The following is a 26,546-nucleotide window of genomic DNA, read 5'->3' on the forward strand; positions in this document are numbered from 1 at the left end:
CAACACTGCGAAAAATTATGTACCTATATACTATGCACGTATATATGTACGTATACTCGTCGCGTTCGAATACCGCTAACCTGCGAGTCCATAAAATCTGATACAGTCAATAGTCCATCTTCTACGTGGGATGCCATGCCGAATCTCGCGTTTTCGAACGTTTTCTAAAGTTTCGGCAAACATTTGTGCGTATATCGTAAGTAGAAGAAGAAAATTGGCAGAAGCACGCACTAGCTACTAAGGTATTTATCATTGCATTCGAATTGGATTCGATTGGATTAATCGATTAATTAAATCTCAAATATTTTGCTGATTTCCCAGTATCTACCAGCTCTACCATATAAAGCGCGTACTACTGTAACGATTCTACTATATAAACTGCATTCGTGTTTCATTTATGCATCGATAAAGAACCTTGTTACATTTTCGAGCAATTTTCCCACCAACTTATTTAAACGGATATAATCCGATATCGAATCCGATGTCTGAATCTGACTAATTTTCATTTAATATAGTAGATTTAGAATCGTAAGTCACGCGATAAAATAAATTCGTTCTTCGTTGCTTCCTTCCCGAATCTTCCTTACCGATTATGACTTTGGAAATAGAAATGAACTATCGTATCGATTAGTCGAATATCTTTATTCCATTGTCGTTCCGATCTCAGAAACTAAACTGAAAATATCCATTTTAGAAGAAAGAAAACAAAAAATACCGCTGTTTAAAAAATAATCAAAAAATAGTGTTCCGTCTAGCTAACTTTGAATAATTCCTTCTATCGAGATCCGTGCGATTCGTCTGCGAGTCTGGTAAAAGAAAACAAATCGCAATAGCTGCACGGAGTATGCAAATGGAGAAATGGATTCTCCGAAAGAAAGCTCGTGACGTTACATCATCTCTGGCAGAATTTTGTACGACGACATAAAAGAATAACGACTTTCGCCGTGCGTCGTTTGTAATTTGGTGAAAGTACACGGCGTTTCTTCCATTTGTACTTGCTTCGATTTCAAAGGCGTCTATTGGATGTCGTTATTGCGCAGCAAGATCGTACATTATCGTACCATTTAATTAGGCGTACAGTCGTAAATAGAAATTCTATCGGACCGCGACTATTCCACTCTTTCTTTCATCGATTCGGTCTTCTTATTATTTTCTTATTTTCTTTTTTTCAACGTCTGCTGGAGACCTACGGTTTTTCAACATTACTATCCGACTCTACGTTCGATACCCTTGATGTAGAAGTTTGAAAAAATGCACGAATTAAATAGCAGAAAATTATTTGCAAAGGATTATGTTACGTCGGACGACGCTCTACCTGGACCAAGCCACACATCGGCGGGCCAGACGGGAACCAGATGTCCGCTCATCCTTACTGCGTACTCTCGATAGTCTCAAGGAGCCATCGTAAATCTCGGTAATTTGCTAGCTAAGGTCCTTCAGACCGAACTTGCCAGAACTCAGACAGAATCTTTGCTTCTAAATCATTTTCTGTAGCTACAGAAGTCTACTGCAGCTTGACACGGGAAAGATAGTTTTTCTCACGTACTATGCTTCCCACTAGCAACTTTCTATCGAGGGCGACCAAGACCCTTCCTAGTCCACCAACCTTCGTTTATCCAATCGGAAGCAATGTATACTGCCTAGCTTAGGGTTACTTCTTTTTCCTTATTGCTACGTCAACTATAACGAAACCTCTAAGAGCCTTGCTCGACCACCAACGAATATTGTGCCAGTGTATCGCATCTCTATATGCTAAATCATCTTAAGCAGATATCTTAAGCATATATCTTAAGCAGCGGAATTACTCACTTGTGTTATTGTACAAAGTTGTTGGAAATATATATTTTATAACCCTGTTGATCGCAGCGTTATACCACAACAACCACCCCTATTATCTTAACGGAAATGAGGGGATCGATCGACTCGCGATCGGTCGAAAATACAAATTATTTGTTATTAAAGAATTAGAATTATAGAACTAAACGAGTTATAGGTATACGTGTATTAACTGCTTCCCACTAAGCCAACCATCGTCCCCGCCAAACAATCTGCATTGCATAGCGGATGGACATTCGGCCTGGATATTCCAAGTATTATTTAAACGAAACGCACGAAACAGCGAAGCACGACGCCCGTTTTAGTGATTTGAAAGTAAAAGAAAGTCATAGAAAAATAAAAGGCCGCGTTATAAATATTTGTTTAATAATACGATGCTGATACGAACGGTACGAATAAGTCTTTAGGATATAATTATTTTACGTGCTAATATTTATGCCATATCTTTATTAGATAAATAGATAATTTATTACGTATGTCTTGCTCTGTCGCATCGGTTATAGGTCATGTTAATAAATGAAGATAGGAGGAGAAAGCCTCCTACCAACGCGGTTAGTAGGTAATATCGTTTATGGGGAAAAACCAGCTTTTTCGTTAGTCAAGTATTGGGTTTTTCCCATTAAGTAACTATCTGCTTTCCCCGTAATTAGTAAGAACGTATAACAATCTAAGGGCTGTTTCAAGGACCATCCATAAACAGATAACAGAAATAATAAACTTAAAAGTTTAGGTTTATGGTGGGTTCCTGGAGTAATCGAGGGTACGGACCGAAGACCTGCACACTCGTTTAATACACGTATTATTGCAAAACCACGAAATCGCGAAATGGACGAGCCGCGTGCAGAATATCACGGCGAGGGCACGTAGCGTCGCACGTAGAAACGATAATAGCTGCGAGTCGAATGTTAAATAAAATAGAAACGGATCGATTTCCACTTGTTTGCAAAATGTCGTTTGTCCATTTACTGGTAGGCAAACTATTCGATAAACTATTCGTCGATATTTGTGCGAGGAAAGACGAGGAAAGTCGAAGAAAACGAAATGAGATCGTGTACGTTCGTTATTGCGCAACCGTGCAGATATTAATTAACAGCTGTTGGTTGCATCGAAAATCCATTACGTTGTCGAAGGAGAAACGTAACTGAATACCTACGTATCGATGATTATGCGATTTAATGGTTTAAAGAATTTTCAACGTTTCGAACAAGTGTAACTACCGATGAAACTCAATTCATTTATAAATATACAAAATACACCACCTCCGTTCATGCATATTAAGTAATATTACGTATTTACAAAAAGCCAAGTGAAACGTGGCAAACCATTACAAAATCGTTTAACCTTATTGGCGATCTTAAATTGCAAAACAACCATGTTAGACGTCATTATGAAAATTCCATCAATTTTGGATCGTCGTGTTGTACAGGGTGCGTCGAAGTTATACGCGCGGGTTACCACAGCGTGATTCTGCAGCCTCGGTTTGCTACAAATTGGCGTAAAAAAGCTAACGCACAACATCGAGTCTAACTTTGACATTCAAAATCGGAAGAACAAATTTGTTCACTCGTCGCGAGAGAACGATGGAAAAAGTTTTACTGGCTCCTGTATTGGCGTTATTTACGGTACGTTTAGAACTCATAATCGGATACAAAGAGTCGAATGGCGTCAGAGAGGGCACGATCTCACGTCGTTAGTTTCTTTGCAGGTAGGCACGGAAACAACACGCGAACGCGATTCCATATCCCCGGCCTCTTCTCTACAATTTTCCAGCACTGTGTAACTTTTCTGTTTCTGTTTCTCTGATTATAAAGATCAATAGCAAATGACAGAATCAAACATATTATCAACTCTTATAATCCAAGTTACAAAAAAAAAAAAAAAAAAAAAATAGCAAATGACAGAATCTCTCTGCAGAAAGGTAAATTAGCCAGACGTGTTAAGCTAAATTTCCAAAAATATCGCCTGGCAATTATATTGTATATATATACATATATTGTAAGAATTTTAAATTGCTTTTATTTTTATTTGCTGAATAATTTAATAAATGGATGAGAGAACGAAGAAGAACGGCGGAGGAAGGTGAAGACGGACGAAGGAGAGAAACTGTCAGACAGACGATCGGGTAATCGAGTTGACCCCATGGACGATTAACCAAATTGGAAGGTCGCGGGATGACTGAATCATGACTTATCCGTGAGCTCGTGCCATCCGTTGTATTCGCTGAAAGTTTGTAGATTCGAGTGCAAACGTTCGATAAAAGTTAATCGAGCGAAATTTCTAAAAGTTAGCGACTATGTAGACGGAGATGAAAAAAAAAGAAGGTGCCTAACAAGTCGGTAGATTTTAACGATCCTCGACCTACTCCATACATATTCATGGTGAAAGGCGTGGCAGTAACGTTATGTCAAGGTAACAAGGTGTTTGTAACTTTTTAGATAAAGGTTCGAAGAGAGAACGCGTATAGCTATATAGAAGGAAGTTATTGCGGCGAACGATATGACTTTACAGCCATCAGGAAACGAGGCTCGCGTTAATAGTTACTCTACGATTTAAATTTATCGTGTGCTTCGGAATAATCGTATTTACGTCCAACGGATTAACGTAATATCAATAATCTTATTTAACAGCTAGTCTAACCGTTTGTCGAACGGTCGATACCTCCTATTCGTCCTTTAAAAAAGATAGATCGAGCTCGAAGGAAATCCGGCTAAACGTTAATCTTATTATTTTCAATTTAGAGTGATACACGCGATATGAAATGTTTTAATTTCGCCACGCGTGTATGTATCGATGCGTGAATTTCGAATAAAAGGATATCATGGTACCCAAATTAATAACTATCAAAGGTATAAACCTTTTTTCTGAGCTTCATTGGGATTTTCAAAGTCGTTGCAAGATAAAATAAATATCGGCACAACTGTGCTCTCCTCGGAATCCTACGACATTTGTTTCGAACGTTATTTTCCATCATCCATAGTGTTCAATACTTTCATAAGCTACTTTTAACATAACATAATTGCATTTCGACAACGGTAATGCCATTTATCTCTCTCGAATTATCTGGCTCTAACAATAGATTGCAGTGTCGCAGCGACACTCGTCATCGGTACAACGATCGTCCTCCGTTTCAACGGTGACGGCTACCCCTCCCAATGTTTACCATCATTAATGTTTACTGATGTTTCAAGCATCCGACAAACAGATGTATATTCCTTTATATTCTCCGACTTGTCTAGAATTACGTAACTTGGATAAACTTCCGCCACGAATACTAAACCCGATGGAATAATTTAGATAAACGTTGGAATCTCGCCTCGAGTCGCTAGAAGATGTGATCGATATGTATTTTAGATTCTAAAGCTTTTTTTTTACGCGGTTCGCGTCTATAATTAACGACTTGAAAATTAATAAGTAGATATTTATGACTTTTCATTCGTGCACGGTACTATTTATTACTGGAAATTTTATTACGAGCATTAAAAAAACAGCATTAAAATAGCGTAAAGCACCGAATCTACATGTATATACTTGCGTACGTGTATTATATAAGCTTCGACGCTGTTGCTATTCTATAGATCTTTTTTTGGAACGCAAACTACAAATCACTTTACGCAAACTACACGCAAACTACAAATAAGACAGAATCATAACCTTTGATATTTTTTAACACCGTACGATTTTTATACAAAATCGCATTTTTATCAACACAACTAAAAAAATAGAAATATAAATAAAGATCTAAATCACGTACTCGATACTTTGAACGTTTTATACATTTCTTTTATATATATCTTATATGCATTTTCTAATTGTATTGTTATTATTTCACGCACGGCGGCCGGATTGAAAAATCTCAGCCCAATCCAAGCCCAATCGATTTAATCGAGTTGTAATAGACATTTCTTACTCGCGTTACTTTTTCTCCTTCTATCTCTAGTCTCGGATATACAGTTGTGCACGGTGCTTCAAGCTCGCCCGACCCTCTATAAGCGGAAGATAAGGCGACTGGCAACCAATACTCACGCGTACGCTGTAATAGACGCACGATTATAGTCAGAATTCGCCTACCGCGTGGTACGGACAGTTTTTTACCAACTCGGAAGCTAAGCGTGACCACGCAGGTTATATATATATATATATATATATATATATATATATATATATATATATATAGAGAGAGAGAGAGAGAGAGAGAGAGAGGAAAAAGTTATTCAAAATATTAATTTCTATCGCATATTTCAAAGTCATTGAAATCGGATACGAGATAGCCTTTCCGCAGTTTCACCAAGTAAACGTTGGAAATGATTCGCGATACGTGTGTGAGAAGCGAAAGATGTAAATAAACGATGGTGGTAACAGCGTTTTTCTGGCGGCAGACAACTTTGGACGGCGCTGATGTATATCACGTTCAAACATTTTTTTTTTATTCTTCCGGCGCTTATCAACGTACAAGCTTTTTGTACGAACGAAAGCTGTTAATTGCCAACAGTTAACTGCAAGTAGTTTGAACAAATGAACTTTTTTAATTTCGTTGGAAAATCTTTCGATAAAAGAAAAATATGCCGTAAAATTGTGTGAATCAGTTTAATAAACATACATGAACAGATAAAATGTGTTAAAAGCTACCTTTTGCATAGTACGTACATTCCTTCTTCGGATACTCCGCTTACATATTCAGATACACGCTGACATCCGGAGAATATAAATGGAAACGATCGAAAAAGGTATAACGATCGTAGAGGTGAGTTTACGATAAAGGATTTATCATGCAACGTACAACGTATAAACGACCTAACAAGACTGCTTACAAGATAACACGTCTAGTTCGTTCCAAGTATATGATCCGTACTAAATTCGCCGATCGATCCATTCTGAAGAAGCTCTCTGATCCTCTGAGAATAACGAAAAATGTACCGATACAACTTTCCATCTGCATCCTTGAAAATTCCCATCAGTTAGCACGACCACGCGCCTTGTTGTAACGATTTCCACCAAAAGAACAAGTAACTCTAAACAGATTCTGAACAATTTAATTCCTTTGCTTTTTCTCACATTCTGCGATATGAGAATGTTCAAATACGATAGAGTTTTCTTGTAACAGCGGAAATTTCAAGTATGTTAGCTAAATATTGACACGATAATATATGTACGTATCTCTCGAGGGAAAATTTAAATGTCAAGACAAAGTGAATGAATTATCGATGTTATTATTGTCGCATTAATATTACGATGTAACTGATATTCCAATTTCATGTATAAATATCCTTTCAAAACGTTAAATGTTTGCGTTTCTCCTTCTATTATTAATTTCTTTTTATTATTGTTGCAGTCATTGACGACTACTATCGTGTTAAACGACGCACACGTGTATTCTCGTTTTGCTAGAGAGAAGGCTGCATTGTGGTACTCACGCTCAAGGCTCTAACAGTCTGTGGCGCATGGACCTCTCTTATCACCACTGAGACTATTGGTAGTCTAACGTGTCAGTACCTGCTACCTCCACGTACAGTGAGTAACAATTAAACATGAGAGATAGTTCTATGTTTTATGCGAATACCGAAGCACCAAAGCTGCGCTGAAATAACCACGATACAACTACGAATAAATCGCGTTGCAGAGATGCCGAGCGAAAACCGACCGGGATTCCAACAGCTTTTATTTATTGAAATGAATTGTCATGTAACGATTGAAGGAACGCAGCATGGTTTAATAATCTGCTTAGAACAGCACACTGAAATAGCGAAACGTACAGTATAAAATTCCTTATGAATTGCAAAAAGTCATGGAAAGGATCGGTGTGTGTGTGTATGTATGTATATATATATATATATATATCGGTGTATAAAATGATAAGTCAATGAAAATACTACATCGCCTTTAAAATTTCAAATTTCGCCATCAACTTTCTAACCCAGCCAATATTAACTTCGAAATCATTGTAGCCCTAATTAATGAAACGAAGCGTAATATCGTCAAGAATATCAGTAGGATATTTCGTTTCGAAATTTTCTTACGCATTTCAGGTTGGGTGAAAGTAGTGCAACGAGTGAAAGTCAAAGCTACAACATCGAGCCTTTGGAAGTACATAAAAATGATTGCACGAAACGAAAAGAAGTTTAACGTAATATTTAAAGAGCAATCGTTTCTAAAAGCCTCGAGATATTTGCAACACTTGGAAAATCGATTTTTCACTTTTCTTACGTACTGTGCAATAATCTTGGTGGATAACGTAATTCACCACTTTTTGCGTGTACATTCCGCGGATGAAACAGGTGCCTGTTATGCCATGTTTAGATATTAGCGCATCAGCAATTGCTGTGTACAGTGACCGCGAGAACTCATAAAGCGACCAAGTCAGACGTTGTGTCATTAAGGCCATGTTTGTAATAATCACCTCGAGAATAGTCGAATATTAGATAAATAAATAACGCGTTAGCTGCGTGTATATTAGCGTATATAGGGTGTTTCGTGCGACAGAAGCTGCGTTTTTTTTTTCTTTTTTTACAATTAATAGAGATATAAGAAGATTTTAGAAAAGAGAATTAAATCAAGTAGCGAACATCAGCTAAATATATACTTGCTATTACTTTCGTTTTATTATTTTTGTTACTTCCATTACTTCTGGCATAACGCTATCTTTTACTTTCACTCCCGTATCATGGATAAGAGTAGCTAACTTCTTCACACACTTTTTTTCTTTATTACACATTAACGACCAAAGATTCTCATCGGGTTCGCAACTTCCAAACGAATTTTTCGAATTAACGATCATAAGGCTATCGACTAAATGACAGAAAATCACCCGAAGAAACGGTGTATATTCTGTTTACGTGATACAATTCTAAAATATGATAATTCTACGAAAATATATTACCTTTAAATTTTCCTTAAACTTCGCCGCATAATTTTTAAACGAACCGATATATCTACCAAAATTAATATTTCCCAGCGAATCGCGTTTCCGAAAGAAGCGAGATAAAGGAAAGGAAAGGAAAGGAATGGGAAGGAAAGTAGCAAAGTAAAGCAAAACGAAGAAAAGGCAAAAGACAAGAGTCGCGGGCAAAGCAAAGGCACATACCTGAACAAGTCGCTTCGCGTCGCTGCGATCGCGATTGTCGGGCCCCACGGCTATGTTAGGTTGCCGCATTCCACCTGTCAGAAGGTGGGTCCGCTCTCTCACGGACCGTAAAGGAAGCAAAGAAGCCACTAACGGCAGAAAACGAATCGCGCTCCGAAACTTTCTTTCCTAACTGTCACGAAATCTCCTTCGGAAACCGATCCTTTTCAATATGGCTGTGTGCATACATAGGTTCTGATCCGCTATTCGCTATACTTACGTATGTACCTCTTTAATGTCCATTTTCCGCTAACGATTCGCGCCGCATTCCTGATTCGATCGTAGAAAATTCCAGCTAGAGATCCTATCGAAACTGCCGTCGACGTTGCTTCTTGAAAAATATTTTCACCTTTCTCCTAAATCTGTTCACCAAGCACACCAGATCCTGCGCGAATGTATATCGAGAAGCACGCGTGGGTCTGGAATGTAAATGGACTGGACGATTATTAAAAAATCAAACAAAACCGACCGAGTGTACTTTTTCAAGATCACTGAACGCACGATCGATAACGTGATACAGTCCGCAACGTCTTTATCGAACGAACGATTCTACGGGACGTCTCCCGAAACAAAAGTCCAAACAAATTGTTGCCCGAGCAACGTTCTCCACAACATAACTGGACACCGGTAGGTAGGGGAACTGATCCGAGGAACGAGTGCTAGGGGCTAGGTAGGAGGTAGGAGCGAGTCCGAATGGCGAGAGGAAGGACGTAGGATGCCGACGAAGGAGAGGGAGGAAAGACAAAACCAACAGGAGGGGGAAAGCCTCGTACTCAACGCTGTCCTGATGAGGCAGGAGGATGGCCGGTAGGCGTTAGGGCTCAACACAGTTTTCTTCCTATGTAGCAACCTCTCTATACGCACGTGAATGTAATTGAAATATCCTTGTTTCCTTTCAGATCTTTTTTTCTATTTATTACCGTGTATACCTGTGACTCGATTTTTACCTTCCACACTAATACCCAACAGCTACCACGTCTCAATGCCTCTCCACTTTATGTTCCTCATTGTTTACACGGCTACTTTGCTTTTTTCTCTTTTTTTTTTTTTTTGTTTTACGCAAATTAGTTATCCTTTTTCCGTTCCTATTTGTTCTCCGTTATTACGGTTTTTAATAAATATCCTTTTTTTTTATAGTCTCGTAACGGTTTGAATCATATTATTTAAAGAGAAATTTAAAGAGAAAATTTAAAGAGAAAAAACGAGATAAAAAGAAATCTACTCTTAAGGAAACGAATACACTCGTAGGTATACTCGTAGGTATACTCCAAATACACTGGGACGTATCTTATACTATTTTCAGACTGTTCATTGGAAATCTAACGAACGGGAGAGACAAAGGAAATGCTAAATACAATTGAATAATAATACAATTTATAATAAATTACAATTTAATTTTGAACAACTGACACGGAAAATAAATTTATTCTTACGTTAACGTTCTATCTTTCGCCTATGTTCCATCCATAGCTCATCCGCTTATCATTTTTATTTCGCTCTAACTGCAGCCAATTATTTTTTAGAATATTTTTACATTTTAGATCATCTATACAACAGTAAGGAAATTTTTAATAGTCCTACATTATAAAAAGTATATTAAAAAATTAGCTTCAAACGCTTATTAATACATATACCGTACATGCATACACGTACATACATACATGTATATCTCACTTACTCTTCTATTTCTGGTTTTTAATTTTATCCGTTAATTAATGCAAGAATCCTGAAATTAAATAGCTATAGAATTAATATTTATGATTGTTTATCAAACAAATTGAATCGATTAGAAAACAATCTATATCATTATCTTATACGTTTAAACGTTACAAACATTTAAAACTGTATTTTACGTTAAAGTTATTCCTCTTATTGCAGCGGAGAGATTAATGTAAAAAGTAGCGTAAAACATGGTTCGCGTGATCGTATACACCCATGAGAGAAGAAGAAATATTTAAATCGTCGTCACCGAGTACACCGCAAAATTACATAATATGTAATTCCTTTTACAATTGAGGCCAATCACATTGCGTAAAAGAATCTCGTCATTTACTCCGCTCTAACTGCTTCTGAGCGCGCGATTTATCTAGATTTCCAAAGATACAGATGAAGATTTAAACAAAAGATATCAAGATATAATAAAGTGAACGATCTTAATAACGATATTTAATATCAGTATCGATGATTCAGTTCTGTGATTTAATTAATTTTCATCTTGTACAAATATAGCAAAAAATTATACATGTGTATATTTATATATATATATATACATAAAATAATAATATATGAATTTTTATTTTAAAGTATAATTAAAATATAATAATGTTTTTTCATAATTTATTATGTACATATATGTATTTTTTTTTTTTTTACCAAATATGTACATTTTTTAAATATACATAATAACTACTTTATGTTTAAAAATTAAATTTTTGATTTCTTTTCAATGACGTTGAATTATATTAAAAATGCAAAATGTAGTTATAGTTAAATATAGTTATTGTGTACTCATGGGATTCTTGTATTGTACATAGAAAATATTATACATACTTCATAGCTAGATTCCCTTATAGTTAGCCACATTTGTGAGTTTGCCGAAAGCACGTGGATCGTTATAGAAATAAAATGGCAACAATAATGGAATTAATTAATTTTTTTGATCATGAATCAAAAGAATATGAAGAATTCTTGCAACACTTAATATGTTTTAACGGAGATATACCATTTGATGTAGAAGAGGTAAAATTATATTTTTGAACATAACCTTACACTTGAAAAATAATACATTTCGATCGTAATTTCAACGCAAATATGCCATATAATATACAATGTACGTTTCTATTTTTAGGTTGAAAAAGTACAGAATGTCATTGTATCGACTGTAAATACCTATTTAAATCAATCACAATCTCGATGTAAAGGTTTATTAATTTTGGACACGATCTTACCACAATGCTCGAAAGATATTCTTTTAAAATATTGCATACTATGGATGTCAAAAGCTACCCAAGTATTAGATAGTATCCATAGTACGCCACAGGAGTTATCCATTTCTTGTAAAGTTCTTGGACAACTGATTATCAGATCCAAAGATATTCCTGAGATACAAAAACAAGTATCTATGCAAAATGTAAAGCAGCTTATCAATGTAATTAGTAACTTGAGTACAGAAAAGAAATGTGGTCCGGTATATTATTTAATTGCTGTATTATTACATCGATATCCAGAAGTTTGTGAACGTTCTCAGGTAGCCGATCTTCTTTACTATCGCAGAAAAGTGATGTATAGACATATTTATTTAGTGTGAAATATTTTAATATCTCAGGTGACTATAAAAAAAATTATACTACTACAAGTTGATTCTACGCAAGAAAATCTGGTTTGCGCCAGTGCAAAATGCTATGCCCTTCTGGCAAAAGCAACAGAGCGTTCGTTTAAACCTCCACCTTCGAAACCAAATTATACTGGATGGATATATAACCAAGCGCTTATTTGCAATAGCTTACATGTAATAATGGATGAATTATTTTCAAACTTGACAGAATTAGAAAATGTGAACATATGGGATAAATTAGAATTACCTAATATATCTGAAGAGAATATCATTCAATTCTATTTTACACAGAAACAAAGATTTTCGAACTTGTGTTCTTATTTATCATTTATGTTATGGTAAGAGAATAATTTACAAATGTTAGTTTGTATGTAATATATTAAAAGGAGATTGTTTAAATAGTCTAAACTTTATAGCGGAGTTGATGACAAAAATTCAGTATTACCGCATGAGATCTTGAAGGTTTTATGTAGAGGATTAGCGATACAACCGTCAAACATAAAAAATCAAAATTCTGTCAAAGAACAGATTTTATATCTTATTTTACCAAAACTACATATTGCTTTATTCAATGTTTTGAATTCACTAATAAATGGGTAAAAATATTATAATTTTGAAATAGCAAACTATTGTTAAAATGAAATTTATATGAGTTTAAAATATGTAGATTTAAAGAACAGTTAGTATCGTATGGATCGACGATATTGGAACTGCTTCTTCAAACATTGCAATGGACAGAGAATGCTTTAGAAAACCAGATAACGATTAATAGAAACAAACCATTTAGAAATGTAAGGATATCTGTTTATAAATGTCTTAACTCTTGGTTAATGAATACTAATTCATTATCTGGTATAGAGACAGTTGCGGATGAATATCTTTCTTCTATATTAAAAGATATTGTACCAGAAAAAGATCGTGTTTTATTGACTGTGAGTTTATAATAGCATTTAACAAAAATTTAATTGTATTTCGATATAATACAAACTTAATTGACTTGTTTAACGGATAAATTGGTGTCACAGATTCAAAAAACACAAAATTTATCAAAAAGAGCATTGAAGCGTCTCCGAGATAGTCAATATGAGAAGGGTATACATTTGAGTAATGGAATTGCTTCTAATAAAGAGCATTATCTGGATACGGATGTATGTAAAGTGGCTCTTGATGTATTGCAAAATGTATTTTTCAATAGTGGAACTCTTTTAAAACAAACATTTTTTAAGGTAAGCTTTCCACTTTCATATTTTGTTATAAAGCTTGATGCTGGATGTAATAATTGTTTCTTTTTTTTTTTTCTTAGACTGTACAAAATATTGTAATACCTTTGCTGTATGACTGTTATTTGAGCACAACTGAACAAAAATTTTATAAAGAACATGCTCACTGTCGTTTGTTACTATTTAGAGTATTGAGAGCTCTGCAAATGAATCCACATTCCTTAACGCCTTTACCTACGCAATACTCTCTAGAGATATTTGAAATGGCTTTGAATGATAATAATTTAGATATTATTCAAGAAGCCAAAGTGGCATTGGCAGAACTTGAAAAAATCACGCATCCTCATGCTCCACCTATTCAACTAACTCAAGTAGAGTAAGTTTTAAGAGTTCATATATTTGCCTAAGAATATTAATGTCAATGGCGAATAGTTTTCTATAATTTGGATTTTAAATCGAAATTATATATATTTTTCAGGACAATACAAAAGGAATTTGTCACCGATGAACAAATTGTACAAGGACACAGCACAATGGAAAACGTACTTTCACCTTTTGTTGAAACTATCGCAGACGAAGGTGTAGAACCATCGCCAAATAAAAAATTAAAAGTTACAAATTCACATCATAATGAAATTGTTGAACCTGGGACAGAAAATACTACTGAAGATAAACTGCATATTACACAAACAAACAAAGATATTGTAAAAGAACAAGATAACACGATAAAAGAACAAATAACAGTTACAATACAGAATAAAGATATTATAGAAAGTGAACAAGCTGCACAAATTTCTGACGAATCAGTAAATGAAACTGCTTCAATGACAGTCGTGTTTAGCGATACAGAAATACCGAGATCAATGTCATCATTGAACGTTATTAAACAAACTGACGGTATTTGTATTGAAAATACGAATACAACAGGAGATATTAAGCGTAGCTCGGAAAATATTTCTAGAATATCTGAAGTAAATAAAGAGCATTTTGCACAAGAAAAAGAGGAAGAAGAAATGCTGCAATTGTTCCAGGATGTACCAAAGAATGACAGTTAATCACATCCATTTTGAACATTTTAAATTCGCGCTAAATATATCGTTATTTTATGCTTTCCGTGCATTACGTACATATAGCTATAATATTTTAATCTTTTATATAGAATTGTACTTATAGATTATACATATATTTGCCTGCTGAAATTTCTTTCCAAATATAATTTTTAATTTCTCATATTTTGTACTTTCTATCAAATCATTGATTTTTGTTTCGTTCTTTAAAATTCGTTATAGAGATTTTTTAATCATAGAGCATCATTATGAGAATTTTATAATTGCATATACAATTATTTACTTCTCGATAATTCCGATAATGCGAACGTGAAGGCAGCACTAGCTCCTGTACCATGACCAAATGCTATAATTCTTTCTTTGATGTTCATCAAAATATTCTATATAATCTTCCACTTATTTAACCACTAGCATAATGTCGAATATGCCATTATTTTACCCGGTAATTCCTTCGTCCAGGAACTTAAAAATCCTAACATAAATCTGTAACATAATGTATGAAAAAGTACTTTTTCTGTCTTACTATTATACAATGAAAATAAATATTATAATAATTACAATAATGTAGGTATTTATTTGCAGTTTGATTATCAAATGAACCCAATCTATATTGAATCGATACAACTTGTATTATTTTTCTTTCAATTATATCCTTTATCTCATACTGACAAGCAGAACCTCTACTGAAACCGCCCCTCATGTACGAAAATGTTAATGCCGGATATCCATCGTTAGAATTCCGGAACGTAACTGTAAATATGTTCAAAAATCTTACATTACAATCTTCGCATCTTGTAATTCTCTTGTCGTTAATTAATATTAAGTTGGAAACACGGTGGTTCCTGTTTCGTGGCATTAATTTCATCTTCCACGTGCAGAAGAATCAGTCTCTAAACGGAATAATGATCTTTTTTACTTCCTTATTTAATGAGCATGTTTCGTTTAATAAAAGAGTGTAATTTAAAGAAACTTTTAGTGATAACACTATCATGTTTATTGAGTTAAGTCCTGCAGTCCTTATTACAGGATGTATGAGTTGATAAATTGATGTCCACATACATATATTTTATAGTGATAAAGTTTTATTGTTGTGATATATATCATTAATATGTGTCAGCTTTTAAATTAAATTGGTATAATTTGGTTGGAATAATTTAAGTTTTACGAAAAATCATATTTCGTAAAATTTTGTTGATAAAGAAAATATTTCAATATTACCTAAAACATGAACTGCGAAAAGCAAAGGAAAGCAGTGAATGAGCATACAATTATTTTTTTCATTTAAATTATTTTGATAAAATTAAAGCACACACACAAATTAAAACTAAACTTGAGAATATTATGCAAACGCGTCTACACATTTTGCATGCTTGCATTACAATAGTCGGAACATCCGTTTGCCTAAGTATTCTTGGTATTGATAACTAATACAAGCGAGAGTTTACACACACACACACACACACACACACACACACACACACACACACACACACACACACACACACAGACGCGCGCGCAGAGCAGAAGTATATAAATGCTTAATACTATAAAATTAACAATTATTAAATTATTATTTTTATAATAAAATCTATACCAAGTATCGTTTCGCCAAAGATACATTTCGATTTTTAAAATCAAACATTTCAGCGGGGCACTCAGTGCAACCAATTTAAACTTTACACGTTGATGTGATTTCCGGTTGTGTCTTTCTCTGTTCGATATTGGTTCGGTCGGTATGTAACGCGTGATTATGTTACATTTAAAATCCTCTTAAATTTATGAAAATAAAATGCATCTGCTATAAAACAATTGTTATTAGAACACATTTGTTAATTTTGTGGACGTTTCTGTAAATATTTTAGTTTTTAGGAAGGAAATTAAGTTAAATGTTGATTGTATCGTTTAGAGGTTATGTTGTTACGTTACGAGAATAACAGATAGTGTCACGTTTTTCACTGTTTCTAGCATTGTAAGAGCAAAATAATTTAACGTTTTATGTAATTTTGTGTATAGGATTTAAACCATGGGTCGAGTGATTCGTGCTCAGCGTAAAGGAGCTGGATCTGTTTTCAGATCCCATACAAAAAGGAGAAAGGGAGCACCAAAACTTCGCTCCTTGGATTTCTCCGAGAGACATGGTTACATCAAAGGTGTTGTGAAGGTTCGTTCAATTCTTTTATTTTATAATATTTTCAGTTAACTTTGTTTTGTTTCTTTTTTTTTTTCACTTTTCCTTTTTACTGTAGATTCCTACTGTATTTTCACTTTTTAGAAGTTATATTCACATTCATGATGAATTCTAGTTTGTCTACTTCTGAATAGACATCTGATGAATAGCTACTAGAGGCTCTTTCTGACACTATTATGCGTTTTTATAAAATTATACTATAAAAATTTATTACTATCTTCTATTAAAAATGATTGGCATTTGCAGGATATCATTCATGACCCTGGTCGTGGTGCACCATTAGCTGTTGTTCATTTCAGAGATCCGTACAAATTCAAAACCCGTAAAGAATTATTTATTGCTCCCGAAGGAATGTATACTGGACAATTTTTGTATTGCGGGAAAAAAGGTAAACGAAGAACTTTAACCAGGATATATTATTTAGAATGCATTGGATTATTTATAAATGGAAGAAATATGGAAAAAGTATTGGTATAAATCAATAATATAGAATATTTTATGTTGCAGCGAATCTCCAAATTGGAAATGTGATGCCTGTTGGTCAAATGCCTGAAGGTACCATTATTTGTAATTTGGAGGAAAAGACTGGCGACAGAGGTCGATTGGCGAGGGCTTCGGGAAATTATGCTACAGTCATAGCTCATAATCCCGATACAAAGAAAACCAGAGTGAAATTACCATCTGGCGCTAAAAAGGTTATACCATCCAACAATAGAGCAATGGTTGGTATTGTTGCTGGTGGTGGACGTATTGATAAACCAATCCTTAAAGCTGGTCGAGCGTATCATAAATACAAGGCGAAGAGAAATTGCTGGCCTAAGGTACAGTTTATCTTTTACACTACTAAATACAATATGTGCAGATTTTTACGTTTTATTAGAAAAATGTTTGTCGATGATGGTTTTTAGACATTTGAAACCTGAACAATTTGTTGTGGAAAATCTTTGAACTGAGCGAGCCTGCAGTTTGATATCTATAATATGGTGTGGCGTCACGGTATTGGGTCTGTAATATCTTTTCTTATTTACAGGTTCGTGGTGTTGCTATGAACCCAGTTGAGCATCCTCATGGTGGTGGTAACCATCAACATATTGGTAAAGCATCCACAGTTAAACGTGGAACTAGCGCTGGTCGTAAGATCGGTCTTATTGCTGCTCGTCGTACAGGAAGAATTCGTGGTGGAAAGACCGACACTAAGAAAGACGATTAGATTAAAGATTGATTAAACCCTGAGACTTATACAATAAAATGTTTAAAAAAATCATTCTATCGTAATATTATTCACGTTGCCGTTCGATTCATGTCATCGAAAGATTTATTTTACAAAAGTATTGAATAGTAATCTTATAGTTTTATTTTTCTAGTATATTTAATAGTGGAATCTGAATTTGGCGTAACAATTTGGTATTGGAAATTTGGATGTAGTCAATATGTCGAACACGGGTACCAACCGATAATAAATTAGAAAAGTAATACAATGTGTTCGTGGATTCCATTCTAACATCATGTGTAAGCCGTAAATTTTGTTCCAAACTTTAATACGCTAGAATAGTAGGAATGGTAAACAAACAGAAAATTGTCCAGCAAAGTATGCTCTTTTAGTTGCGTCGATATCCGGCGGATATTAGTCGTCAGCCATTTTGCTAGCGATATTTCGGCGCTCGGCCATTTTTGTTGCGTCGACGTCAAGTGTGGCCAGAGGCCTTTCATCGTAGCCAGTATTCGAATTTCCTTTGTACCGAATTATCGACAGGCAGAAACTGTAATTCTAAATACTTGACTCAGTCGACAAGTTTCGTTTTTAGCTCATCAAGAAACGGAAGGAAAGAAAAAAGGAACGAACAATTGAAATTTTTTGCTTAGTGATTGCCTAGGTGAGAAATAGCTAAAGAGCTTCTGCGGCAGAGCCACGAAAAATACGCACCGAGGCGGAGTAATATGAGTAATGCAGCCAACCAGAATGGATCAGGTCTAGAGCAGCAGGTAAAGAAAATTAGCGGTTTTGTTATATTTTTGACAGGCCAAGCCTTGTTCCAATCTACCGTTTCTTCCTTTATCCTTTCTACTTGAATCTTTTGTTGTCTTATACCGTCCCAAAAATTTTCTTCACATAATCGTGCGTGACTGTCCGTAAGTATTATTTTATAACCTACATTTCTGCGAATCAATTATTCTTGCATCTTTCCTACATTAAAAAGTTTGTAGACTTGGATCATCGTCGGGTTGGTTTGTGACGTACAGCTTTGTAATGGCGGCAACCAATTCCGGGAACAGCAAACCTCGTGCCGTGACGCATTCTAACATTGCTCTTCTATCATGTTCAAGTTCTTATGATTAGATGAATTACATATAATACATAATTCCGTATAAAATTGAGGGTACACCGGATGTAAAAGCTCCATTTGCTTAAGGAATAGGGAACAACATCCACACTGCTTAAATTTGTCATAGATGTGATATGAGTTTTAAACTAATAATTGCTTATTTAGCAGTAAATAATTCATTATCTAATAAAGACAAGCAATATGTTTGATATTCTATTAATAAGAACAAGAAGATACATACATTTTAGTGACAAATTTAGGGCATATACCCTATAAAATAATTTCTACATATTATCATATATACATACATAGTAACATTTATGACAGCGTATAAATATCAAATAGGTATATGTTCTGTTTGTTTCCTAGTATTTAAATTTAAGATACATCTTTCCCATGGTTATTTTGTTTCGATAGTTGGATCTGTTTTTTTCTTTTTTTTTTCTTTTTCATCAATCGGATGCTGTTTAATTTTGTCTTTGATTCCTTGTATAAATGCGTACATAGATTGAGATCTGGAAATTGACAAAATATTTAATAATTGTTTCCGGTTGTTATTAAAAATAGAAAGTAATATACAACCTAAATCTGTCGTTGATGTGTCAATCGAACAATAAATTTTATTAGTTATCTCATATTTACTTTCATCCATATACTATTTTCATAAATAAATTGACTTTGTTAAAAAGTGCTACATCATTTTAAAATTTCTTTTCACTATACATTTATTTTATGAACGTAGGGATTCTTTTATATGTTGTCATTATAGTCTTTATTGTTGTAACATGTGACGAATAATATTTGTTGACCTCAGTGAAATATCTTTTATCAACTTTGTATATTAGATCAAAGACTAGTTTGTCTTATTATACATATATCATTATAATTATTTATGTTCATGTATGTTAAACACGATCTATTTGCTACTTTTTGTATTTTACTTAATTTGTCAATATGATATTTTACTTATTTCTCATATCAGTCTCTTGGCTACTAAAAACCGTGATGTAAATTGTCAGTGAAGTGCAAGATGATAACCAAACCTTTCATAGTGATAAAGAAATAGGAAGTAAATAGGCATGACTAAAAGAATTGTAAACAATGATGTACATGCTGTACATATATGACATAATTTAGACAATTTCATTTAAATAATTTCATATTAAAGTACTTACGTGTTATATTTTCAAAAAATCCAGAGTTTGCTCATTACTGTTGTATATTACGAATAAAGAAGATTTAAAAATATTTGTACTTTATATTTTAGTTAGCTGGTCTGGACTTGCAGGGCTCCCGCCAACCAAGTGGGGGTCGCTACGTAGCACCGCATTTGCGAAATAAGTCTGGAAGTGAGTCTTCTAAATTCTTATTACATTATATCTATGCTTTATTTTTAATTTGCATGTGCGTATATACATAGTATCATATTTTGAAATGATTCTGTTGATTTTTCTACTATGTTATACATCTACATACATGTATGTATGTAGAATTTGTATTGTAAACACCCAAATATAATATCAAATATTGGACGAATATCTAAAAAATGTTGCTACTGAAAAGATATATGAGTCAGTAGAGCTTCTTTGTATAGTGCTATTTTATAAAAAGTTTTATTATTTAAACGATTTCGTCTAATAATTAAAAAAAAAAAAATGATAATAATAATAAAGAGAAGATAAGGACTGTAATATTAATTTGCCCACAGGCAACGCGCCTTCTGGCGGTGATCACCATTTTTCTTCCAACTCAAGACCATATTCCGATAGAGATAGAGGAAGAGATCGCGATCGTGAAAGGGAAAGGGACAGAGATCGTGATAGGGGAAGAGGTGGTTCAGCCTACAGAGATACACGCTCTCGTGATGTCGACTTTGGAAATTTCGGGAATTTTGGTGGGCGCAACAGACGTAGTGCCAATCAAGAAAATGGAAGAGATTATAGATATGCCAATTCTGACCGAGAGCGAGATCGCCAAATTAATTCTGGGAATGACCGTTGGCAGGATCAACCTAGAAACGATCGCTGGCAAGAGAGCAGAAACGATCACAGAATGGGTGGTAGATGGAAGGACGATAGAGAGGGAGGTAGAACAAACTCTGAAATCGACTGGACAATTCCCACTTCAAGAGACGAGCGATTGGAGGTGGAGCTGTTTGGTAGTGGCAATACTGGCATTAACTTTAGTAAATATGAGGATATCCCAGTTGAGGCTACTGGGGATAACATACCTCCACATATCACATCTGTAAGTTTTAAAATTGCATATAATTGAATTGCACACATATAGTTTATAACTAGAAATGAGTCGTATCAACTTTTACGCATCTTATGATCTTACTTCTTCTTATAGTTTGACGAAGTTAAGCTGACGGAGATAATAAAGAATAGCATTACTTTGGCTGGTTATGATAAACCCACGCCAGTACAGAAATATGCGATACCGATTATTATCGGGCGCCGTGATGTTATGGCCTGTGCCCAAACGGGGTCTGGTAAAACAGCGGCCTTTTTAGTGCCAATATTAAATCAGATTTATGAAAGCGGGCCACGTGCACCTCCAGCCAACACTTCTGGAAAGCGTAAACATTTCCCTCTTGGTCTGGTACTAGCACCTACTAGAGAGCTTGCTACGCAAATATATGACGAGGCGCGGAAATTCGCATATAGATCACGTATGCGTCCTGCTGTTGTTTATGGTGGTTCGAACATTGTAGATCAAATGCGAGAATTAGATCGCGGTTGTCATCTTCTTGTTGCAACACCTGGTCGCCTTGTAGATATGTTAGGGCGAGGTAAAATTGGGTTGCATAATTGTCGGTATGTATAAAACTTGTGTTATTATTAATCTCGAACGTCTAATTTATAGTGTATAATGTTTAATATTTCCTTTCAGATATTTAGTATTGGACGAAGCAGACCGTATGTTGGATATGGGTTTCGAGCCACAAATAAGACGTATAGTCCAGGAGGACACAATGCCTCCTACTGGGGAAAGGCAGACACTTATGTTTTCAGCTACGTTTCCGAAAGAAATTCAAATGTTAGCAAGAGACTTCCTCAGTAACTATATCTTTTTAGCTGTAGGCCGTGTTGGTTCTACATCTGAAAATATTACTCAGAAAATTGTATGGGTGGAAGAACATGATAAGCGTTCTTATTTGCTTGACCTTCTTCAAGCTGGCAACTACTCAGATTCTTGTACGTAATCGAAATTGCGAAACATTGTGTAATACGTGTATACTTTACATGTATAACATTAACAATTATCTTTTTAATTTAGCTGCTGAGTCATTGACTCTAGTATTTGTGGAAACAAAGAAAGGTGCAGATATGTTGGAAGAATATTTACATCATATGGGATATCCGGTGACTAGCATTCACGGTGATCGAACACAACGTGAACGAGAAGAAGCTTTGCGTCGCTTCCGAGCTGGTAAAGCGCCGATACTTGTTGCTACCGCCGTTGCTGCCCGTGGGCTTGATATTCCACATGTGAAGCACGTAATCAACTTCGATTTACCGGGAGATGTTGAAGAATACGTTCATCGAATTGGCCGTACTGGTCGTATGGGAAATTTAGGTTCGTCTTTTTTACTTTATGATATATTTATTATTACAGGCATTTATTACCCTTTGTTGCCCGATGTTTAATGATAGTACAAATGTAATTTGTGCGACAGGTTTAGCAACGTCATTCTTCAACAGCAAGAATATTAACTTGGTGCGCGATTTGGTATCTCTTCTGATTGAAGCTAATCAAGAACTCCCTCCTTGGTTAGACGATATGTTCTCTGAAGCGAGATATTCTGGAGGTGGATCTCGTCGGGCTGGGAGTACCAAAGGCCGATTTAGCGGTGGGTTTGGTGCTAGAGATTATCGTCAAACACCAAGTTCCGGATCTGCCCGTAATAATGGTTCCTCCAATAGGCCTGGCAGTTACGGAGGTTCGTAAATGTTCATTATCGTAATTTAATGAAAATTTCGTATAAATCGTTCTTTCTCTTATAGGAAGTTATGGCAATTACGGAGGTAACTATAACAGCCCGTATAATAGTTCTGCTAACAATGTCAGCGGTAATGATCCTGATTGGTGGGACAAGTAAAAATCATTATCGCCATTTCTATTTTCACTTTTACCATTATTACTATCTGTACACGTAAATTCAAATATATGTAAGAAAGACACGTACGACATACACATCGGGTACAACACGCACGTATTTGCGCGCGTATACGTATACACAAGAAAAGACAGTATCACGTATAAACAAATCACATTCGCTGACTGCCTGTGCACTACAATTTTCAAACTAAAAAGAAAAAAGATAATTGTGTTTATTCAATTCCATAAATATTTTTATTCGCGTGCGACGAAACACGATTGACAAATCCAGAATGCAATCTTCAGCATTAGGAACTGTGAAAGGAATTCATCATACGATACCAAAAAGACGATGAATTCGTTTCGAAGGGAAAGAGTTATCAGGATTTGTCAGCTATTGGAGAGAAATGTAGGATCCATCCAAAGTTTCGTTGCCGTGCGTGTTGAACAACACAAATAGTATATCGATTAACGAATCAAATCGAACAGTCGTTAATGCCTAGCTACGGTATAACGATGCGACGCGTAGTAGGTGAGAAGAAACTTAGTGAAATTTTTTAGAACTCCTGTCGAGACTATGGGGCTCATTGTGGCTTCATTATTAAAATTTTTGAAGGACGTGGTGGGCGTATCTTCGAGAATCGTGTGGCGTCTAGATTCGTGTAATCATAGAGCTTTAAATGCACAAGTGCTTTATTATTCTCGCCTGAATGGCCAGTACCTTGTGTAATTTAATTTAATACCAGTGGCGCCATTTTCCTTCTTACTTCGTTTTTAACGCATCTATATTTGACTAGGCGCCTACGATACGCCATATCGCCATCGCCATAGGTTTCGTCACGATTCCTGTTTTAAATTTACTATAGTCCAGCGACGAATGGTACTTTGTTGTTTTGCCGTCCCCAGACACAGACGACGTTGCGCCGGCGATATCATGGTTTAATCGACTAAATCGCGTTAAGTGTTCAGTAGTCGAGAGCTTTGATGTTATGAAAAGGACACACAGGCTACGTCTTAAGGTACTTTTAGAAATCTCGTTTATATTTCTGTCACGTCCTGTTAATATATAAGTAAGTTTAAAAGTCTGATGCTGTAAACTTCTTGCTTCTGTAACTCTTTTGATTCAAAGAGTTATTTTATTTAAAAGTTGGGTCATTGTATTTAGAGTAGGCTGAACATTTTCAGCAAACGTCAGGTATATTTGTACCTGAATTTTAACATACTCTAATTAGAATTTCTAAACGTAACAAAGACGTTGTCCTGTAAAATTGGTACGGTGGTCAAAATCTTAGATCGCAATACTGAATGCGAGTGCTCTAGAACGAGAAAGCTCACACACACACACACACAAAAAAAAAAAAAGAGAAAAAAGAAAAAGAACACAAAAAAGAAAAAACGGGTAAAAATATACGGTTGCAGTTACAGAAGGGAACTTCAAAAGAGATAAGAACAAAGAGCAAAAATACATTACGTTGTTTGTTGGCTCAACCTTACAAGACAAAAGGGGGTAAAAAAGGAAGAAAAATATACAAAAAGCAGGCCCTTTGAAAATAAGGATGCATAAAGGCGCACTCATATTTTATAACTGTATTTATCAGTACGCTATATATATATATATATACATACTAAGTAATATTCGTAAATACATAAACATTAAAATAATTGAAAAACGACTGTGATACCGAACGATCTTGTGACATTCAATTTCCATGCTAATTGATAAATGAACAATTTAACGAAATACAAATATTAAATGTATGAATTAATCGGCATTGAATGTCCGGAAAGCACGAGCTCAGTTGTTTGAGCAGAGAATGGAAATATTAAGTCGTTAAAAGTGAACAGAACATCAAGAACAACGTGGCTGTTGTCCGATCGGGGAGGGCTGAACGCTAGCCTCTTACAGTCCTAAAAACACGTTTTTGGGGCATTGTTTCTACTTAAAATAAACGCGCATTAATAATAGATAATAACGGCGGAACGCGTCATTACTGATTGATGATGTTGGTAGGGCTTTATAGAATGTCGATATCTTTTGTGCAAACATGTCGGATTCTTACCTAATCTATGTGAGAAAAAGTACAAATTCAATTTGTGTGACAACTGACAGGATTTTTAGACATGTCATACTTATACCTGTTATATTAATAGATTTATAGTGCAATCGCGTGCGTGAATCGTATGCCGTGTGACAGTGGACCAAGGTGTGAATGCCTCTTTGACGGGGAATAATTATTTCAACTAGAACTTTCAAATAGTGTTATACGAATAATATTGTTGGCTTCCGACCACCATTGATGCGCGTGGTTTCAAATTCTAATATGATTGATTTATCGTCGAGTCCGTTTATCAACTCGGAGGCCCTGCCAAGAACATTACAAGAAGAACTCACAACGAAAAGTGATCGGTCACTTTTCTGTTAATATAGTGTACAATTTTACGGCACAATTGTTCAGTTAGACCTTAGTCTATTTAAGAGATAGTAGATCATGCCGTAATATTACTATTATTACTATCACTAGTACCACTATCGCTATTGTTCGTATTGTTTTTATTATTATTATTATTATTATTATTATTAATATTATTATTATTATTATCATCATCATCATCATCATCATCATTATTATTACTATTATTATTATTACTATTATTATTATTACTATTATTATTATTACTATTATTATTATTATTATTATTATTATTATTATTACTACTACTACTACTACTATTTCATCTCCTTTCGATAAAAATATTTACGTATGATTTCGTAGGTGGTACTATATGCGCAAACTTTGCGTAACGGCTTTGCTGTATTGCGTTGCGTTATTTTACTGCGATAGGTGAAAACAAGCAAAAAAAGAAAAAAAAAAGAAAATAGGTGACTTTTGGACACTATTATCCCGAATTTTTCCTTTCGCATATTTATATATCTTTCTTCCTCTCCTCTCCTTTCTTCGCGAGATTCGTAATCGATAAAAACCCGCAATCGTCTCTGACAGTGTTCTGTTGTAGACAGACCTCCCGTTGAAATTTCCATAGCTATGTATATGAAATCGGAGAAATTCTGGATTCTATCGTCCAATCGTTCACTCAGGCAACGAATACATATGATGTGTCAGTGTAAGTTATTAGTCTTGTGCAGTTGGAAGTAATATGTTCATTTACGAATAATGTGGTGGACAGAGATTATGCAAGTAACAACTATACACGAAAGTATTTTCATACTTGTTTCTCTCCTAGTTATAACGCTATTTTTATACATAACAGAGTGATGTTGACCGCCGAGCAATCACAATGTCATTAATTCCATGTGTACTATTATCTTTTTTTTTTTTCCTCTTTCCTTTCGTATA

At 34.9% G+C, this 26,546-nt stretch overlaps 4 protein-coding genes and 2 long non-coding RNA genes across 6 annotated transcripts; 4 read left to right on the forward strand and 2 right to left on the reverse strand.

Annotated features, from left to right (window-relative positions):
• The first annotated feature begins 85 nt into the window (after positions 1 to 85).
• Positions 86 to 7,641, forward strand: LOC117234449. Its single transcript, XR_004493527.1, has 3 exons — positions 86 to 242; positions 7,166 to 7,344; positions 7,454 to 7,641. It is a non-coding gene; the product is annotated as an uncharacterized LOC117234449 (long non-coding RNA).
• A 3,870-nt stretch (positions 7,642 to 11,511) lies between these two features.
• LOC117234540 (proline-, glutamic acid- and leucine-rich protein 1-like) lies at positions 11,512 to 15,028 on the forward strand. Its single transcript, XM_033495869.1, has 8 exons — positions 11,512 to 11,692; positions 11,802 to 12,200; positions 12,279 to 12,625; positions 12,704 to 12,883; positions 12,955 to 13,219; positions 13,313 to 13,513; positions 13,591 to 13,883; positions 13,986 to 15,028. The coding sequence occupies exons 1-8, from the start codon at positions 11,579 to 11,581 to the stop codon at positions 14,560 to 14,562; spliced, it is 2,376 nt and encodes a 791-aa protein (XP_033351760.1). The 5' UTR covers positions 11,512 to 11,578; the 3' UTR covers positions 14,563 to 15,028.
• LOC117234541 lies at positions 14,970 to 15,574 on the reverse strand. The gene is made up of 2 exons (XM_033495870.1): positions 15,133 to 15,574; positions 14,970 to 15,057 (listed from the first exon to the last, which is right to left on the reverse strand). The coding sequence occupies exons 1-2, from the start codon at positions 15,437 to 15,439 to the stop codon at positions 15,047 to 15,049; spliced, it is 318 nt and encodes a 105-aa protein (XP_033351761.1). The 5' UTR covers positions 15,440 to 15,574; the 3' UTR covers positions 14,970 to 15,046.
• Positions 15,575 to 16,240: 666 nt separating this feature from the next.
• On the forward strand, positions 16,241 to 18,024 carry LOC117234621 (60S ribosomal protein L8). Its single transcript, XM_033496017.1, has 5 exons — positions 16,241 to 16,307; positions 16,588 to 16,735; positions 17,009 to 17,150; positions 17,270 to 17,583; positions 17,793 to 18,024. Exons 2-5 carry the CDS (start codon positions 16,598 to 16,600, stop codon positions 17,970 to 17,972), a joined length of 774 nt encoding a protein of 257 aa, XP_033351908.1. The 5' UTR covers positions 16,241 to 16,307; positions 16,588 to 16,597; the 3' UTR covers positions 17,973 to 18,024.
• Positions 18,025 to 18,274: 250 nt separating this feature from the next.
• On the forward strand, positions 18,275 to 24,703 carry LOC117234619 (putative ATP-dependent RNA helicase Pl10). The gene is made up of 8 exons (XM_033496015.1): positions 18,275 to 18,745; positions 20,354 to 20,435; positions 20,795 to 21,333; positions 21,439 to 21,905; positions 21,982 to 22,286; positions 22,369 to 22,668; positions 22,769 to 23,032; positions 23,097 to 24,703. The coding sequence occupies exons 1-8, from the start codon at positions 18,701 to 18,703 to the stop codon at positions 23,189 to 23,191; spliced, it is 2,097 nt and encodes a 698-aa protein (XP_033351906.1). The 5' UTR covers positions 18,275 to 18,700; the 3' UTR covers positions 23,192 to 24,703.
• LOC117234622 lies at positions 19,287 to 20,345 on the reverse strand. Its single transcript, XR_004493551.1, has 2 exons — positions 20,262 to 20,345; positions 19,287 to 19,601 (listed from the first exon to the last, which is right to left on the reverse strand). It is a non-coding gene; the product is annotated as an uncharacterized LOC117234622 (long non-coding RNA).
• Positions 24,704 to 26,546: the final 1,843 nt, after the last annotated feature.

Source organism: Bombus vosnesenskii, unplaced genomic scaffold (genome assembly GCF_011952255.1).
Source record: "Bombus vosnesenskii isolate JDL3184/JDL3185 unplaced genomic scaffold, Bvos_JDL3184-5_v1.1 scf7180000013305, whole genome shotgun sequence".
NCBI classification, from domain to species: Eukaryota; Metazoa; Arthropoda; class Insecta; order Hymenoptera; family Apidae; genus Bombus; species Bombus vosnesenskii.